Source organism: Phragmites australis, chromosome 10 (assembly GCF_958298935.1).
Source record: "Phragmites australis chromosome 10, lpPhrAust1.1, whole genome shotgun sequence".
Lineage (NCBI taxonomy): Eukaryota > Viridiplantae > Streptophyta > Magnoliopsida > Poales > Poaceae > Phragmites > Phragmites australis.
In genome coordinates, this window is record NC_084930.1 from 2,281,157 (window position 1) to 2,297,012 (window position 15,856).

At 46.1% G+C, this 15,856-nt stretch overlaps 3 protein-coding genes and 1 non-coding gene across 13 annotated transcripts; 2 read left to right on the forward strand and 2 right to left on the reverse strand.

The window, feature by feature from the left end:
* The first annotated feature begins 365 nt into the window (after positions 1-365).
* Positions 366-7,010, forward strand: LOC133931342 (squamosa promoter-binding-like protein 12). Of its 10 annotated transcripts, XM_062378201.1 has the most exons (7): positions 366-776; positions 1,255-1,294; positions 2,039-2,763; positions 3,148-3,284; positions 3,829-4,086; positions 4,909-5,026; positions 6,369-6,496. In XM_062378201.1, the coding sequence occupies exons 3-6, from the start codon at positions 2,072-2,074 to the stop codon at positions 5,016-5,018; spliced, it is 1,197 nt and encodes a 398-aa protein (XP_062234185.1). In that variant the 5' UTR covers positions 366-776; positions 1,255-1,294; positions 2,039-2,071; the 3' UTR covers positions 5,019-5,026; positions 6,369-6,496. The 10 variants fall into 10 exon arrangements, with proteins under 10 accessions (XP_062234185.1, XP_062234179.1, XP_062234178.1 ...); XM_062378195.1 differs by lacking the exon at positions 4,909-5,026 and having other exon boundaries at positions 370-776; positions 1,255-1,329; positions 6,369-7,010; XM_062378194.1 differs by lacking the exon at positions 4,909-5,026 and having other exon boundaries at positions 371-776; positions 6,369-7,010.
* A 2,324-nt stretch (positions 7,011-9,334) lies between these two features.
* LOC133931096 (probable serine/threonine-protein kinase PBL17) lies at positions 9,335-11,029 on the forward strand. The gene is made up of 6 exons (XM_062377918.1): positions 9,335-9,419; positions 9,521-9,834; positions 9,971-10,106; positions 10,210-10,343; positions 10,450-10,573; positions 10,677-11,029. Exons 1-6 carry the CDS (start codon positions 9,335-9,337, stop codon positions 11,027-11,029), a joined length of 1,146 nt encoding a protein of 381 aa, XP_062233902.1.
* A 1,478-nt stretch (positions 11,030-12,507) lies between these two features.
* On the reverse strand, positions 12,508-12,579 carry TRNAH-GUG (transfer RNA histidin (anticodon GUG)). Its single transcript has one exon. It is a non-coding gene; the product is annotated as a tRNA-His (tRNA).
* A 462-nt stretch (positions 12,580-13,041) lies between these two features.
* Positions 13,042-15,856, reverse strand: LOC133883574 (protein APEM9-like). Its single transcript, XM_062322933.1, has 7 exons — positions 15,660-15,856; positions 15,476-15,572; positions 14,865-15,029; positions 14,493-14,570; positions 14,114-14,390; positions 13,455-13,825; positions 13,042-13,335 (listed from the first exon to the last, which is right to left on the reverse strand). The coding sequence occupies exons 2-7, from the start codon at positions 15,529-15,531 to the stop codon at positions 13,206-13,208; spliced, it is 1,077 nt and encodes a 358-aa protein (XP_062178917.1). The 5' UTR covers positions 15,532-15,572; positions 15,660-15,856; the 3' UTR covers positions 13,042-13,205.

Here is a 15,856-nt window from a genome sequence, read left to right on the forward strand (position 1 = left end):
AAGATTTCCCCCCTCTGCAGAAGTCTTTTGATTGGAAGAAATAATTAGTAGACAAGGGTAGTTTGAGTGCTAAGCCGGATTCGACACAAATTCATAATATTTCCATTTTTGCTATACCCGTGATTTTAGCAAGTGAATATTAAACCAACAGAACTACAGGAGTTACCTATTTTTTTTCACGTGCTAGCACATGTTTGAGAGCAACAATCGGGACACTGACCTGTCCTCACTCCTCTTGCAGTAGAAAAGCACAAGGGCCAGGTTTTTGCAGGAAAAAGTAATATTATCGGTACTTGTTCTTCTCATTTTTCCAAAAAGAAGCCTCTGTATAAAGTTTAAAGCAACCAGCTGACCTGACAGCTAAATTTCTCCCATCTCATTTTGATTGGAAGCGACACGCAACAGCGAAATCTCTGTAGGGGGTCTGACCAGGGAGAGGATGCGACTGTGAAAGGTTTGCACCTGGGCGTGGCCGCGCCCCGCGTGGGCAAGAAAGATATTCATTCATCCCAACCTGCACATGATCCTACTGTTGTGCACACTGATTCAGAACTGTAGTTACCTTGTCCTCTAGCCACTCCTCACAATCCTTTTATACACTGACCATGACCAAGAGACCAATGATCAAACCAAACACCAGCTGCAGAGACCACCCTGGATTCCTGGAACAAAGAGAGCCTAGAGAGCAACCTTTGGTAGCCGTTGTTGGCACCCTGGCTGGAGAGGGTACGTAGAAAAGCAGCCCCATGGCCATGGCTTAGACCCCCTGCAATCAGGTTTGGAATTTTGCTTTCTTTGCAGACCAGAATCTTTTTATGGCACGTTGTTCGCAAAGGAGAGTTTCTTCCTCCGATTGGGCAAAAGGAATTGGCTATCTTTGGGCGTTCTTCCCTTTGTTTTAGGGTAATAGCTCCTTTTGAGTGGTGTAGTTGGAGTAGCAACTGATTAACTGGTAGAGCCAAGAGTCAGTGGCAGAAGTAGTAGCTGTTGGGGTTTCAGGGGAGGGCATGCGGCATGGTTGCTATGTGGGGAGGCAGCCATCCACGGGGTCTCATCCCTCTTCTTGCCACTTACATCTCAACCTCAGGTGGGGGTTATTGAGACTTTGAGAGAGCTAGGGGAAAGGTTGCCATCTTGTGTGTGTGTGTGTGTGTTGGATCTTTGTGAGTCATGGCCTCTTTGTCTTCTTGCTTTCTTGGTCTTCTTCCTCTGTTGTTGAGCTCTCATGGTTTTGTTTTTCCTTGTGCCTTCCAGGTAGAATTCAACGGGATAGAGATTCTTCCAAGTAAAGGAGGTGAGTGTAACACCCGCCTCCAAAATTCGCTTACAGTGAGATTCATGATTTCACATCCAGCGTTTTCCCTTTCCTGTATAAAAGTTTCTTTTTTATGGCTTGCTCCTGCTTTGCCTCCCAAAAAGCAGTTGGCTTGATGTAGTATGGTTCATGTGTTGGTGGAATACTAAGAAGGAGCAACTAATGGAATGCTCAGGCAGCAGCTGCGAAAGATTGGAGGGTTTAAACGGGGGTGGTTGTGATGATGGATCGGGCCAGCCTTGATGGGGTTAGATTTAGATGCTTTGGTCTTTTAGGTTGAGGAAAGAGGAGGCATGGTAGAGACTTCAAAGGCCAGGTGAGAGCTCAGTCTAAGATACTGGCGTCGCTGGTGCTTTAGCTGCCAATTCATTGATGCGCCGTGGTTTGGTTCAGCTCGCTGAGTTTGTGGATTTCAAGGTCTTTTTGTGGTGCTGCTGATTGAGGATAAAAAAAATTCAGAAAGAGGTGGAGGAATCTGTTGTGTTCTTGCTACGATTTCCTTCCTCTTTGTTGCAACAGCGATGATGTTCTATTCTTGCTATGATTCCTTAAATAAATTAGGTGTAAATGATTCATTGGCATGGTCTTTTCTCTTTTCTTTCATCTGAATGATAAGTTTTAAGCACTGACAGATGATCTATTTTATCTGCTTTTATTATGCAATTTGTATGTGACATGTTCTTTCCACTTGTTCCTGCAGCGCTAACAGTCTTACCTTTACAGGTGGGAGCAGCAGTTGAGATCTTTAATTCTGGTATGAGTTCGTTTGGGATGAACTCCATGGTGTGGGATTGGGAAAATTTGGCGCCGTTGGGCCCGACCACAACTGAAAACCACAGTAGTGGGCCATTCCCCAAATCAAGAGTTGTAGGTGTGGGAGCTACAAGGCATGGATCTGTGAGTTCATCTGGTGGTACTTTCACTTCTAGCTCGGAGCTGGGGCATGGTTCGTCCAAGAGCTCCATATCAGCATCCATTGGGTCTCCGTTCAGAGAAGGGAATTGTGGGTCTCCCTTCAAAGAAGGGAACAGCTTAGAGTTCAATTTTGCTGCTGTCAATAGGCATGGCAAGAACACGCGCAAGAATGGTGAGTCTGGTAGATTTGAGGACACCAGGTCTTCTTCGTCATTGATGATGCCAGTCAGCAATGGAGAGCCATTAATAAGCCTTAAGCTTGGAAAAATGACCTACTTTGAAAATGTTAGCGGAGGGCAGGATGTCAAGACTTCTGCTCCTTCAGGCGTGACTTCTCCGTCTACCGCTGTCAAGAAGGCTAAGGTCTCGCAGCAGAACACACAAAGCTCATACTGTCAGGTTGAAGGTTGCAAAGTTGATCTGTCTTCTGCCAAAGATTACCACCGCAAACACAAAGTTTGCGAAGCTCATTCCAAAGCTCCCAAGGTTGTTGTTGCTGGTTTAGAGCGCCGTTTTTGCCAGCAGTGTAGCCGGTAAGATTTCCTTGTCCTTAAGCTGAACAAATTTCAATATACAGTATGTCTATTTGTATCCACCTAATCACCTTTTTGCATAGCATCCTTAAGGGGAAAGAGAGAGAAAAGATAAAAAGTGTGACCATCTGAAATCAACACCGCCCTGTTTAGTCACAGAATGAACTGCTAGATGATGCCCAAATCCCAGTTATTTTGCATGACTGCGAGGCTCCTTAATTTCTTCCATAGAATATGTCACGAACATTGAACTTTTTTTGAAACAAAATGAATATTGATATTTCAGATAAGTCAATTACAGCTAACCGTTACAGTTTGATATTTAAGTAATATATTGGACCTTATGTGTTTCTGTTTCTTCTTTAATCCTTCACTGGTTTGTAGGCTTCATGGTTTAGCTGAGTTTGACCAGAACAAACGAAGCTGTCGCAGGCGTCTTTCTCATCATAATGCACGAAGAAGGAAACCGCACGCAGATACAATTTCATTCAGTTCATCAAGGCTCTCGACAATGTTTTATGGTAGCATGGAAACCTTTGTTTCTTCATGAGTATCTATAATTCTCAAAAGCACTGTTTTACTTATCGTGCTGACCAACTGCACAACACATTCAATACCTCCTAACTTTTTTGAGAGGAACTATTTGTCTCTCTGAACCTTACATGTGTTAAAAAGAGCACTTTCTATAGGTGTCAAATGGTTTATCTTCTATTATGACTTGTTCTCTCCATATTGTCAAATTGATCTCCATATTGTCAAATTGATTACTGCATACATATTCTGTAACCAAATTTATATTTCTGAATAGGATGAAGATACTGCTTTAAGCATAAAAAAGGAACGGTTTGGATTCTTGCAGATGCATATTCGTTGTTACAAGAGTTAGTCAATTTTTTCGAATTGGACTTAACTTCATGACACTTTTTTTTTGTAACCACATATTGGCGGGACTACTTAGCATATTGTTGTTAAATTATTGCCAAATCCTCATTTCCTCCTTGGATGTATTCTTTTGCCTGTGGCGAAGCAATTTAGTCTTAATGCTGGATTTGCTTGAGCGTGCAGATGCAAGGCAGCAGACAAATTTTTTCTTTAGCCAGCCTCTTTTTGGCCAAGTGATGAGCAATGCAGTTTCTTCGTGGGATAACCTTGGAATGGAAACGAAATTTCCACCGATCAAGCCAACGAAAACGGTAGGCCTTGGTGAGCTGCATTTCTCAACCGCCCAGATGTCAAACAGTGTTGTCGCTCATGCTGTACATCATCATGATTTTGATGGGCTCATGTCACTCAAGGGAACCAACACGAAGGCCTTCAACCAAGGTACTTTGCTAGACTGATCTATTAGCAAACTTTTTTTAAATAAAGGAATAGCTTTATTTTGGCCTCTACATGAGCCATGCACCAAACCATTCATTATTACAAAGTTTGAGCCTCAAGCTCGAAAGAAGAATGCCAACAAATGCCATGTAGATAAAAGTCTCGTACATAGTTGAAAGATACTTAAGAACAAATTCTATTAGTAAACATCCACTCATGCTTTGCGAAGATCTCCATAATTATTTATTCGTGAACTTAAACGAAAAAGTTATTTAAAAAGAAAACTCTGTCTGTACTTAGAAAGTTAACCATCTTGAGATTATGTTTTATACTTCCTAAGAGAAATTGCACATATTGTTTAATTGAGTGATTATTTTTTCAGTAATCATTGTGGGTTTATCACAGCAGGTTATCTATATTGAAGCTCATAGCAATTTCAAGATATTGAACCAGCATTTTGTTCTTTGTGGTTCTGCTTTCAATAACGTTAGTCATGTTACATTTTCTGAATTAGATGATATTTTACTAGATAACCAGCATTCGTCTCCAGGATGTTTTGGTTAAACACATTTTCGCAGCCTTGAAACCCCAACAATCCACTCCCTCATTTTGCTGTAACTTTAATCCCTTGCATCAACTTGCACCCTGGATAGTCTCCGAAGGGAGAGAAGAGAGGCGAACTCCCCCACGGCTCCCTAGTTCCTCCGAAGTTCCTCAGATCCGGCCCTCTCCCTCCCCATCTCCAGTGAGCTCGCCGGTAGGAGGGAGCGGGGCCAGACTCTAGATCCGTAGCTTGTACAGCAACCTCAATAAAATAAGTTGTAGTTCTCAGTTTGCCCAGATGGGTGTCTTCCTCCTCGGGCTCCTCATCGATGTGGCTGCAACGACGGCCGGCATCATCTCCAGTGGCGGCGACTCTGGCAACCACCTTGTAGTGGACAAGGTGACCTTCAGTCCCCTTCTCCCTCCCCTTTACCCGTCGGATTACTTGTTTCTTTTGCCCAGTGGGGTTGTTTAGGGGTGGCGCTTCGCTGGTCCCGCCATCCTCCGCACCGAGGGTCTTTGCGGCGGTGCTGGCCTTCACCAGAGCACTACCATGGGTCCATCAGGCCGACGTTCATTGGTGCGGTCGCTGTTGGCTGCACCCGCTGGTTGGAGCTCTATGTTCGACCGGATCCCTGTGTTATTTTGTCAAAAGTTGATGACTTGTGGTGTTGCTGTCCGATCCCCAAATCTTGCCATGGCAATGTCGACGATAGAGCTTCGATTTCAACATTGGTATGAATGCAAGGTTCCTCAAATCGTTGAGTTCATGAGTCAGTGCACATAGTGGTGGCAATGCCTTTGCCTGCGTTCGGGTTGATCACAGTCGATTCTTGCAATCGGGTTTGTCGATCCCTAGATTTGACGATGGCGGGTATGTGGCCACGAGCTTGAGCCTGGTGAAGGGAAATTGGTATCTACGGCTCAATGCATTTAATCCTCGAGTGTCCAGGTCGGTCAGGTAGCTGTGGGGAGCGCTAGCTGTTCTATCAGAGGGCACGCAAGAGGATCCTCTGCGATGTTTTCGTCGTGGCCTTTTGACACCTTTTGGCGTCAAGGTCCAGCGCCCCTGACGGCAGCATCGGCTGTGTGAACTCCTCTTCGGATTCGGTCTTCTTAGATGGTTGTTCTCACCATGTTCTTGTATGCCGGATTGCTTTTAGGCGGTCACCAAATCCTGTTGTTTTATATTTTGTTAGCTGTGCAGCTACTTTGGTGTTTGTCAGGGACTTCCTCCAGCTGTGCTGTATTTGGCTGTGGTGTTTAATATATAAATCCCCTGTTTATCAAAAAAGAAAAAGAAAACTTGCACCCTGGATTCTTTCCTGAGTTTACCATTAGAGAAAGACTACCACCACCAATCTGAACTCTTCCAGTTTCAATCTGATTCATTTGTATTATTGTACTGTAGGAGTACTAGTAGTAGGAACAATAATATTTCAATCTGAACTCTTCCAGTTTCTGTCTAGAGCCTTTCACCATCAGAAAATGCATGAAGGGCAAATTCCAAATAGCTTGGGCCCCCGCACCGGGTTTATGGCTCAGCCTGCCCTGATGCTTACCCTGGGTCCCAAATGTAAGACTGATTGAATGTGCCAGGTTAATGGAACCTGAGTGGCTCATCCCAATTGCATGGAAGTCTTACATTGCAGTTTTGTTATTCAAAGTTCTACTCTCAGGATGAACCTCAGTATAACAATTCAATGCTTACTGATGTACATTTTACATTTGTTAAATTTCAGGCGGTGAAGCCTCTGCGATTGCTTCCAACTCGAATGGGGCCCCGGTTATTGGGCATGCTCTCTCTCTTCTGTCAAACGGTTATGAGGGCTCAACTGTCCTCCAGCATCCTAGTTCTCATGTGCACGCTGGTACGATGCCGCCCCTTGCCACTGTCCCCTCCAATCCTGTCATGCATGCTCTGGACTCAACCGCGGGAGGCTTCTGGCAAGACCACCCTCGCCCGCTCGATGGAACTCTGCAGATCCAGGCATTTGCACACCTCTGACTATTGTCAAATGTACTGATGCTGCATCCCCTGGGAACCGTTGGTTAGTCACTTCATCGTAATCTGCGACTCTGCTATGCCAGTGACAGCTCTGCACAATGTCAGTCATATCATTGGAGGCATTTGATGAGGTGAACACTGAAGAATAATAGGAGGCAACCCCCTGATCTTCCTGATTTAGGATCCAGCTGTGTGCTTGTGTCGCTGCCTGAACCGGTTTTTGGTTTGCCACTAGAGAACTGATCAAATGTATTCATGACTGCTCATGGGATGACTTGTTTCACCGACACTACATGATCTTATGTTTGACGATGTGCTCATAATCGGGGTCCACGAATGTGTTCTCCCATTGTGAACTCAAGTTTTGGTTTGGTTCCGACTTGTTGTATCTGTTTCTCTGCTCCACATGATTCCCCCTGGTGATGACTCTCGAGCTGATAGCCCTGCTGGTGCTGTGCCGGCACCGGGAGTGAGGCTGTGCGCCACAGCGCAGCCTGCACCGTGTCGCCTGCACCGTCATGAGTGGGGGTATTCGCTTTTTTTTTTTTTTGCCACTCTTGACTTTGTCACTCTAAGAAAGCCTGCACCGTCATCAGTGGGGGCATTCCTTTTTTTACCATCTAATTTTTTTTACTCTAAAGTGATAATTGTTTATTTGTCATTCTGTTTCACATAATCATTTTTAAAAGTAATTGTTACTTCTTTATAGTGGTAATTGAGTAATTATCTTTAAAAGTAATTGTTACTTCTTTATAGTGGTAATTGAGTAATTATCTGAGGGGAGGTGTTGAGCAATTATCCAGCGCGGCACGACGGGTTTTCACGGGGAAGGTGAGCGGTGCGCCCTGCCAGCCGCGTTGCGATTGCGATCACAGCAGCCCCGCCAGCCGTGTTCTGGCGGCGACCGCCAGTGCGGTCGGAGGCGTGGCTCTCTCTGTAAGCAGCCAAGCATTACCCCTACGTTGCATGTAACCCGACTGCACGCTTTCTTTCTTTTAGACCAAGATCAATTCCTCTTCATCAATCATTCGGATCACAATCTGACTGCAAACATTGCAGTAACAAGTCGGGAGCAGGAGAGAACCAAACATTATGAGCCGTAGACGGCGAGGCACATAAGTGGGCACCCAAGTTTGCCGAATGCCGAACAAAAACTATCGACAATGAAGTGAGGTTCAAACTAAGCTTTTGGATATCTGCCATGATGGTCAAAATCTCCGAGCGATGTTTATTCCTGGACTTCCATAGCTCCACCAGAACTTGAGAATCGGTCTCAACAATGACATGTGATTGATCCAATTCCATGATAAGATAAGCACCCATTTGGTTACGTTTTTTTCTAGCTTTTTCTTGACAAATGCCATAAGCTATTAAAGGGGCTGATTTTTTGCTCTGGTTTTTTATGACTTTTGATTGATTGAGGAAGCGGTTGTAGTTGAAATAAACTAGAAGATGAGAAATAGATTGAGATTAGCTTTTTTAATTTTTGATGTGCTGAGAAACTAAAAATTTATTTTAAAAATTAATATTCAAAATTCAACAGCTATAACCGCTTTCTCAATCAGTCCAAACGGGACCTCCCTGCAAGCTTCTGCTTCTGCCGGCCAGGGGAGAGGAGACAACCATGGGGCATGTACACCAACTCTGAGACCAGTAGTTAGAAATAGCGCCAGTGATTTTCTTGCAGGTATCGGGAGATACAAAGCAACTCATCGAGTACGTAGGAATAGCCTGTGCCTCTGACTTGATCAAGACCTCTCTTGCTGCACGACTGGGTTTCTTCTCACGCCAGCAGCCCATTAGGCCACGGATCTTGCCTGGGATGTGTTCGAAAGCTTCCTGGTACTTCGCCTCACCACAGTCGGTAAGCCCAAGTACTTCTCACCCAGAGCTTCAGTAGAAATGTCTGTAATCTGTTTCATCTCATCTTTCACCGAATCATTGCAATTTGCACCTCAGAAGATTGCTGACTTGGCTATATTCACCATCTGACCGGACCCTCGTTGATAGCTTTGGAGCAAATCCACAAGGCCAAAACCGAGTTGCAGTATTACACTTCGCAGATAAGGCCATTCGACACGGTCATATTCTTTGGCCATTAGAGGACTGCCGAACCAACTGGTTACTTGGGTAGCTCTCGGGGGAGCGATCCAAGTTCGAGCTCCATTGTTTTCCGAAATCTCTCAGCTCCTGTACAGCTGTGTGAGTGTGGTTCTCCTTTTTGAAAAAAAAATTCTTTGGCCTCCCGCAACTTGCATGAAAACGTGTTGGTAGGGTGATTTTTTTGTTTGTTTTCCCTTCGACAATTCGAGCAAATATGCGGGATATGTCCCGCGTACTAACTAGGAGAAAGAAACTAGCGCGCCGGCCGCCATGGCAAGCGTCGTCGCCGAAGTAAAGTACGTAGCTGCCCATGGCGCAGGGCTGATCGAGGCCACAGGGAATCCACAGCTTGGCGGAGCCGGCCATGACTAGCTGCGTGCCAAATTAAGGCGAGCCGGGTTGGCCACCCAAATGCTTGGGCCGCCCCCTTGCTCCGACCATTCCTCCCGTACGTCGGCTCCTGTTGCCTATTCATCTCTCCCAGCTCACCTCCTCCCTCGATCTGCGCACACCATATCTCTCCCGGCGCGTGGTCGGAGGCTGCCGTTGATCGGCCGCCCCCGCCACCGTCCGGCCGGCGAGGGAACTCAACGTTGAATGCCCAGCCATTTACCGTTTCTTCGGCAAATGCATCGGTGGATCATCGCTAGCTGCGGGCCGTCGCGGCCAGGCCGCCGTCGAGGTACGTGGTTGCCGAGTCCAACTTGTACGTGTTCTCGCAATCGCACTCCCGACGTCATATATGCATTAATTCTCTGGATTCCTTCACCAAATTCTTCGCAGACGATGTCCCGAGACTGGCGACGACGTCCCCTCCGAAGCTGAGGAAGGTGGGGTCGGAGGGGATGCTGGCCGTGCCCAAGGATGTGGAGGAGTTCCGGACGATGTCGGCGTACGGGCACCTCAAGCTGTTCACGTACGACGAACTCAGCCAGGCCACCGGCGACTTCGATCCTGCGCAGATTGTCGGCGAGGGCGGCTTCGGCGTCGTGTACCAGGGGGTGATCGACGGGGCCGTGCGGAAGGGCTACCCGCCGACGGAGGTCGCCGTCAAGGAGCTCAACCCGGAGGGCCTCCAGGGGGACAGGGAGTGGCTGGTCAGTACATTCATATATATACTTGCATTCATCCATCTTTGTATGTATGTTCGTCGTCATTTCAATCTCTCTCTTCTCTTGTTCATGCATGGATGCATCCAAATTAATGTTGGTTCGAACGTGTGCGTGCATGCAGACAGAGGTGAGTTACCTAGGGCAGTACAGCCACCCGAATCTGGTGGAGCTCATCGGCTACTGCTGCGAGGATGATCACCGGCTGCTGGTGTACGAGTACATGGCCAAGGGCAGCCTCGAGCACCACCTGTTCCGGCGTACGTGCATGCCAAATCTGAGATAGCTAGCCCTCCAGCTAGTCACCCCCAAAGTGCATCAACAAAACCGAGTCGCCATTGATGTCACTGTTTCATCGATCAGGTGCGTGCAACCTGTCATGGACGACGCGGGTGAAGATCGCGCTGGACGTGGCGAGCGGGCTCGCCTTCCTCCACGGCGCCGAGCGGCCCATCATCTACCGGGACTTCAAGACCTCAAACATCTTGCTCGACGCGGTTCGTCTCGTCGATCAGTACCAGAATTTACCAGCTGCGCCTGAAGAAAAAAAAAACCTTGCATTGTAGCGTGTACTCTCATCGGCCATCTTCTTTAATTTTTCAGGATTTCAACGCGAAGCTGTCGGATTTCGGGCTCGCCAAGGAGGGGCCGATGGGCGGCAAGACGCACGTCTCGACCAGGGTCATGGGAACCTACGGCTACGCCGCCCCGGAGTACATGGCCACCGGTAGGTACCCCGCCGTCGTCGTTGCGTCATTCACGCACGCGCTCGCCGCCGTCGCGTCGTGCACTCTGCCACTGACATGCACCGCGCTGAGCTGAACACGCAGGGCACCTGACGGTGATGAGCGACGTGTACGGCTTCGGCGTGGTGCTGCTGGAGATGCTGGTGGGGCGGCGCGCGCTGGAGCCGAGCCGCGCGGGCGCCCGCGGCGGCAGCCTCGTGGACTGGGCGCGCCCCATCCTCATCCGCCCCAAGAAGCTGGAGCGGATCGTGGACCGGAGGATGGGCGAGCATCAGTACACAGCGCGAAGCGTGGAACGCGTCGCCCGCCTCGCCTACGACTGCCTCAGCCAGAACCCCAAGGTCCGCCCCGCCATGGCCAGGGTCGTCACCACGCTCGAGGCCGTCCTCGCCTCCGGCGCCGACGACGACACAGCTGCTCAGGTACCAGCCCGGTGATGATCAGGTCGGCGTGCGTGCCGAACTCGACCGATCTTGTGATCGGTCTTGATTACACAGATTCGCGATCGATACGTGACTGCGTACACGGCGAATAGTAGGGTCGACGGTTTAGGCACGCGTGCGGTACGTACCCGTCGGTTTGCATGCATGAACGATGGACAAATCATTTGATTGATCAATACAATGTGAGGATACACTTATGTTTCTGTACAGCTCTCTCAGGATCACGACTGGCATGCTCCTGAACGCGATCCTGAAATTCTCCATTTAAAGAACTTTTTTCAAGAGGGCAAAAAGCCCTAGGTCCCAACTTTAGGAATATACATGGAACACCAATAGATATATATAGTATAATATAATTATTTAATTAGTTGATTTGATCTAGTTAAAATAATTAATTAGTTAATCGAGTTAAACTAAAATAAATTCACAGATCCCTCTGTGTCCATCTCTAGCCAACTTTATCAACGGAACCAAAGAATAGTAGGTCCGTGCTCATGTTCCCCAACAACAAAAGCTCCAACCACATAATTCACCTTCACCATCAAAACACCCGCGTTTATATTGATTGCAAGTAGTGATGTATTACTGCATTGATAAATTTCCTATAGAAAAATGGAGTTTGTAGCGAACAGGCTTTTAACCCAGTGGTAAGACACGGGAGCCTTCATCAGCTGCCGTGGGTTCGAACCTTGGCGTTCGCACCCCGTTAAAAGGTCTTCAATGAAGACCCTAGAAAGAGAGGATCCGGTACTTAAAAAAAATGGAATTTGTATAATACGAATCTAGCGGGCAACACTAGAAATAGGGCGCGGTGCTGCGCCTGATAGCCCAGTCCACTGGCCCGTGTCAAGATAGTTGATTTAGGTAGAAAAAAGGTGCTATGCTAGGCCGATATAGGGATTTACTTTTGGCGCATCTCCTGCCCGTTGCAATTGTTTGACGCTGGGCAATCGGTAATAGTCCAGGGTTATTTAGGGCAACTGTTTCCTTGGCTCCAGGATCTTGGCTGTGCAGGAGCTTTTACACTCCTGGCATTGAACTCCTGACACGGAAGCCCCCCGATCTCGGAGACGATTGAATCCGCACAGTGTAAGTTTTGTATTTTTCAGTCATTAAATCAACAAAAATTCAAAATAACAAACTAAAGATTTATCCATGATTAATTAAGTTAAGAAAAAATAAACTAGTGATGATCTAGAACTAACCATTAGATACTCGTGTCTCTACGCGCGGCGTTCCTTTCGTGTCTGAGCTGACACAACCAAAATATAGACAGCAGCAATTGTAGACGGAATTGCTCGGAGATGCAGACTTACCCATTGCCACGCGGCCGCCGGCGCAGGGTCCTCGCGGTCAGAGGATGCAGGGCTTGCCGGAGCCGGAGAGTGGGCCCAATAGTTACTTCGAGCCGTTCGTGGGCCTAAGTGGTAACTGACATCTTCCCTAAAAAGACAAAAAAGAAAAGATCAAAGTGTGGCTGCTGGGATTCGAGCCCAGGTCTCCACGGCCACAACGTGGAATTCTCACCACTAAACTACAGCCACTTTGTTGGCTATTTTAGCCCAAAATGACTGAAGGATATTACATAACGCATAGGCTATTTTATTACACTTGATTCCTGAAACGTTGGGGTTTGTGTGGGGACATAGATGCAATTGAGCCTAGAGTTATCTGAACATCTGTTTTTTTTTTTTTGTCAAATCGGGTATTTGGATTCGAGTTAAATTTTGAGTTGTATTTCGTGTGTTCAATTTTTTTTACTAAATCGAAAACCTAAGTCTAAGATAAATTCTAACACCCGTATCCGTGTCAAATCTAACACCCATATCCATATCAGATAACACTGATTAAAACCAGTACATGAAACTCTCCAAGTATGAACTAAGTTATCAGGGGTAGCTTGGCTGAATCTAAACCCGCTGGAACAAGCAGTAATCATAAAAGTCCAAACTAAAGTTTCGATGATGCGATTAAGACTGAAACAGTGACAAGAAATCAGCAAACAATTCGAGTCTCCGCTTCAAAACTGGGCATGCCAAAAACCAGGTCATTATCATGCTGTATTGAGGACTGTTGCCTTTACATTTTCCGTGACACAAAATCAGGTATTACATCAGTCATATTCCGATTCTCCGTATTGTAAGTTACATGTCCGCATAAATAAACATTATCACCAGCTTCCTCGAGGGGCTTGTGGCACTTGTTGAACAGCAGCTAGCGGGTTCATCTGGACAGAGAAGGCGAGTTGCAGGGCATCAAAGAATGCTCGTCGCAGAGATGAAGCGTGCCGGAACACAGTCCTGTTCAACGCAGATTCATATGCATTCATATGCAAAACATTCACTTGAATTGTAAAGGCACAAAAACAGATAAGGTGCTTATAATGATTTGCAAGAACTGCAGCATGCAAAGTTCTTACCTCTTCAAGCCAGCAGTTTTCCTGCGAAGTAAGAAGACTGTCGAGAACAACAATGAGAACAGAAGCATTAACTTGCCACTCGGTAGAACGATATGTATTTTACCAAGCCTTACACGGACCAAATGAAACCACCAAAACATAGGATCAAATTGATTTGTGACACGTTGAATAGAAGGTTGGTTTTTTTCCTGTGAACCCTTTTTAAGCCCATTGTACGCAGGCACTGTGTTTGGAGCATCCTCATGTACTGACGGTACTGAGCCATTTGTAGAAGTGGAAATGTTCCTTTCTGCTGTTTGTTTTACCCCTAAAGCAGTGGAGGAATTTTTCTTTGCAGCTGATTGCAGTGCCTGAAGTTTGTTTAGTAGATTCTGTAGGTACACACAAAGAAACAACATGGTGAAAAAGAATGCAACAGTGAAACTTGTGAAAAAGAATTCTGCAGTGGAAGTTCAGAAAAGAAATGGTTTTGAAAATCCAAGAAGTCCTAACTTAGCATGAAAAATATTTGGATATCTGAGAAATCCCAAGTTGGCATGAAAACATGATTCTTAAACTGGAAAAGACCTAAGTCAGCATGAAAATAATCTGGAATCTGAAACATCCAAAGTTGGCATGCTGTAGTCCTATTACTAAAATACGTTAAGGAAAAAAAATACCTGCCGATCTTTCTGAGTCAACTCCGCTTTTTCTGCCCATGTGATAGCAGTTTCACTCTCTTGGGAGACAATACTAAGGAATGTTACTGTATACAATTCTGCCACCTCCAAGTACTGCTCAGTTGACATAACAGATGTAATAACAAAACCATTTGACGAGATGTCTTGTCCTCCATCCAAAACATAAACTTCATCCGTATATCTCCATTTAGCAAGGTACTCCTCAAAGATTGATGTAAGATCAGATCCAGACCCTGCTGCCATTTGCATGGTAGCTCTATGAGGAGAAAGATAACAGTCATTGATACCAAAAAAATAAATAAATGATGGATACAATACAAGTAAAACCAAGTATATGAGACTTCTGTATAAAAATTACCCTGTAAGGAAAACTTTAACAGGTACTGATGCCACCGAACCAAACATCGTTTTAAGCTGAACAAACATCTCCGACGTCCTGGAAAATTTAGCATAGCATGTAAAAGAAGCTAAATAAAAACCATACATAGAAGCTCAGCAAACGTTCTGCACAAAGAATCTCTACACCATCAGTATTTAGGTACATGATGCTTTTCCTTTGGCCGATCCAGAATGTCATTAAGAAAGCTAATGCTTCGTTATTTTTGGAGTAGCATGTAGACACTAATTTCCTTATCAACAATTTATCATATGACAGCACATAACAAAATCCAAAATTTAATTCGGGCATGAAGACTTAGCATAATAAAAGGAAAAAATGAAAATGATTTACCTCCTGAGTTCTTTTAGTGCTTGAACTAGTACCATCCCAGCCGATTCAAGCATTTCTAAGAGCTCCCTGTGGTCGCATGCATTTTCCAAAGAAGCCATGCGTATTTGATCAGCGACGCATAAAGCAGTCGATACTGCCTGCTCAAATGATCCGCTGACTAGATAGCTGAGCCATCAGGATGATAACAAGGTAAGCAAACAATTTACCACCATTCTTCCTTTTCGTGTAAATGTCACCTCACATGCTTAGGTATAATTAAAAACACAAAAGCGCAGCATGGCTAACTGCTCCAACAATTGTCAGGGATCAGAAGAAATGATGTTCCAATATTAACCAACCATGATAACCATGCTAACAATGAGAGTAAGCTTCTCGTCCTTTTGCAGTTCCAAACTGAATGAAACAAGGTACTCATAATAGTTTGCTACCCAGTGTCCCAGTGTAATGTAAGTATGTACAGCAGTACAGGAACAGCTACGGTCCACTTACATGACTAATAAACAAGCACGGTCAGGGACTACCCCAAGAGCCTAATTAGCATGAACCACATGGGTGCAGAAGACAGAGCAAACATAATAGAGGCAACAATAAGAAGGGTGGATGAATCTTACTACTCGGCGTCGTCGATTTGCTTCCAGAGGCCCGATTCCTGGGCAGAGGCCCCCATGATCCGGCCCTCCCGCCTTCACCTCGAAACAGGGGGTGGACCTACCGTGTGGCGTAGGGATTCAGTTGAATTTGAACCCCCGAAAAATTTGGAAAAATGTAAGTTGCAAGCATGTTAGGGTTCCTCACCAACAAAAAGAATCCAGTCCGAGTCCAGAAGGATCCCCACCCCGCGCAAATCCGATAGCAATTGGGAGTGGGGCGACAAGGACGGCGAGAGGAAATTTCGTTCGGGCGGCGGGGGTGCTCCGGTCCGGTCGACGGAGGCTGGAAGAGAGCAAGCAGCAATACGCACCCTTGACTCCTTGAGGCCCCTTGACGATGAC

Coding starts and splice junctions, on each gene's coding strand:
- LOC133931096 (XM_062377918.1), top strand. CDS start 9,335: ATGCCCAGCCATTTACCGTTTCTTCGGCAAATGCATCGGTGGATCATC. Junction 10,107..10,209: donor CGAGCACCACCTGTTCCGGC/GTACGTGCATGC, acceptor TTCATCGATCAG/GTGCGTGCAACCTGTCATGG. Junction 10,574..10,676: donor CCCGGAGTACATGGCCACCG/GTAGGTACCCCG, acceptor CTGAACACGCAG/GGCACCTGACGGTGATGAGC.
- LOC133883574 (XM_062322933.1), bottom strand. CDS start 15,531: ATGGGGGCCTCTGCCCAGGAATCGGGCCTCTGGAAGCAAATCGACGAC. Junction 14,391..14,492: donor GTTAAAGTTTTCCTTACAGG/GTAATTTTTATA, acceptor TTCTCCTCATAG/AGCTACCATGCAAATGGCAG. Junction 13,336..13,454: donor AAAACTGCTGGCTTGAAGAG/GTAAGAACTTTG, acceptor TGCGTTGAACAG/GACTGTGTTCCGGCACGCTT.
- LOC133931342 (XM_062378195.1), top strand. CDS start 2,072: ATGAGTTCGTTTGGGATGAACTCCATGGTGTGGGATTGGGAAAATTTG. Junction 2,764..3,147: donor TTTTGCCAGCAGTGTAGCCG/GTAAGATTTCCT, acceptor ACTGGTTTGTAG/GCTTCATGGTTTAGCTGAGT. Junction 3,285..3,828: donor GCTCTCGACAATGTTTTATG/GTAGCATGGAAA, acceptor TTGAGCGTGCAG/ATGCAAGGCAGCAGACAAAT.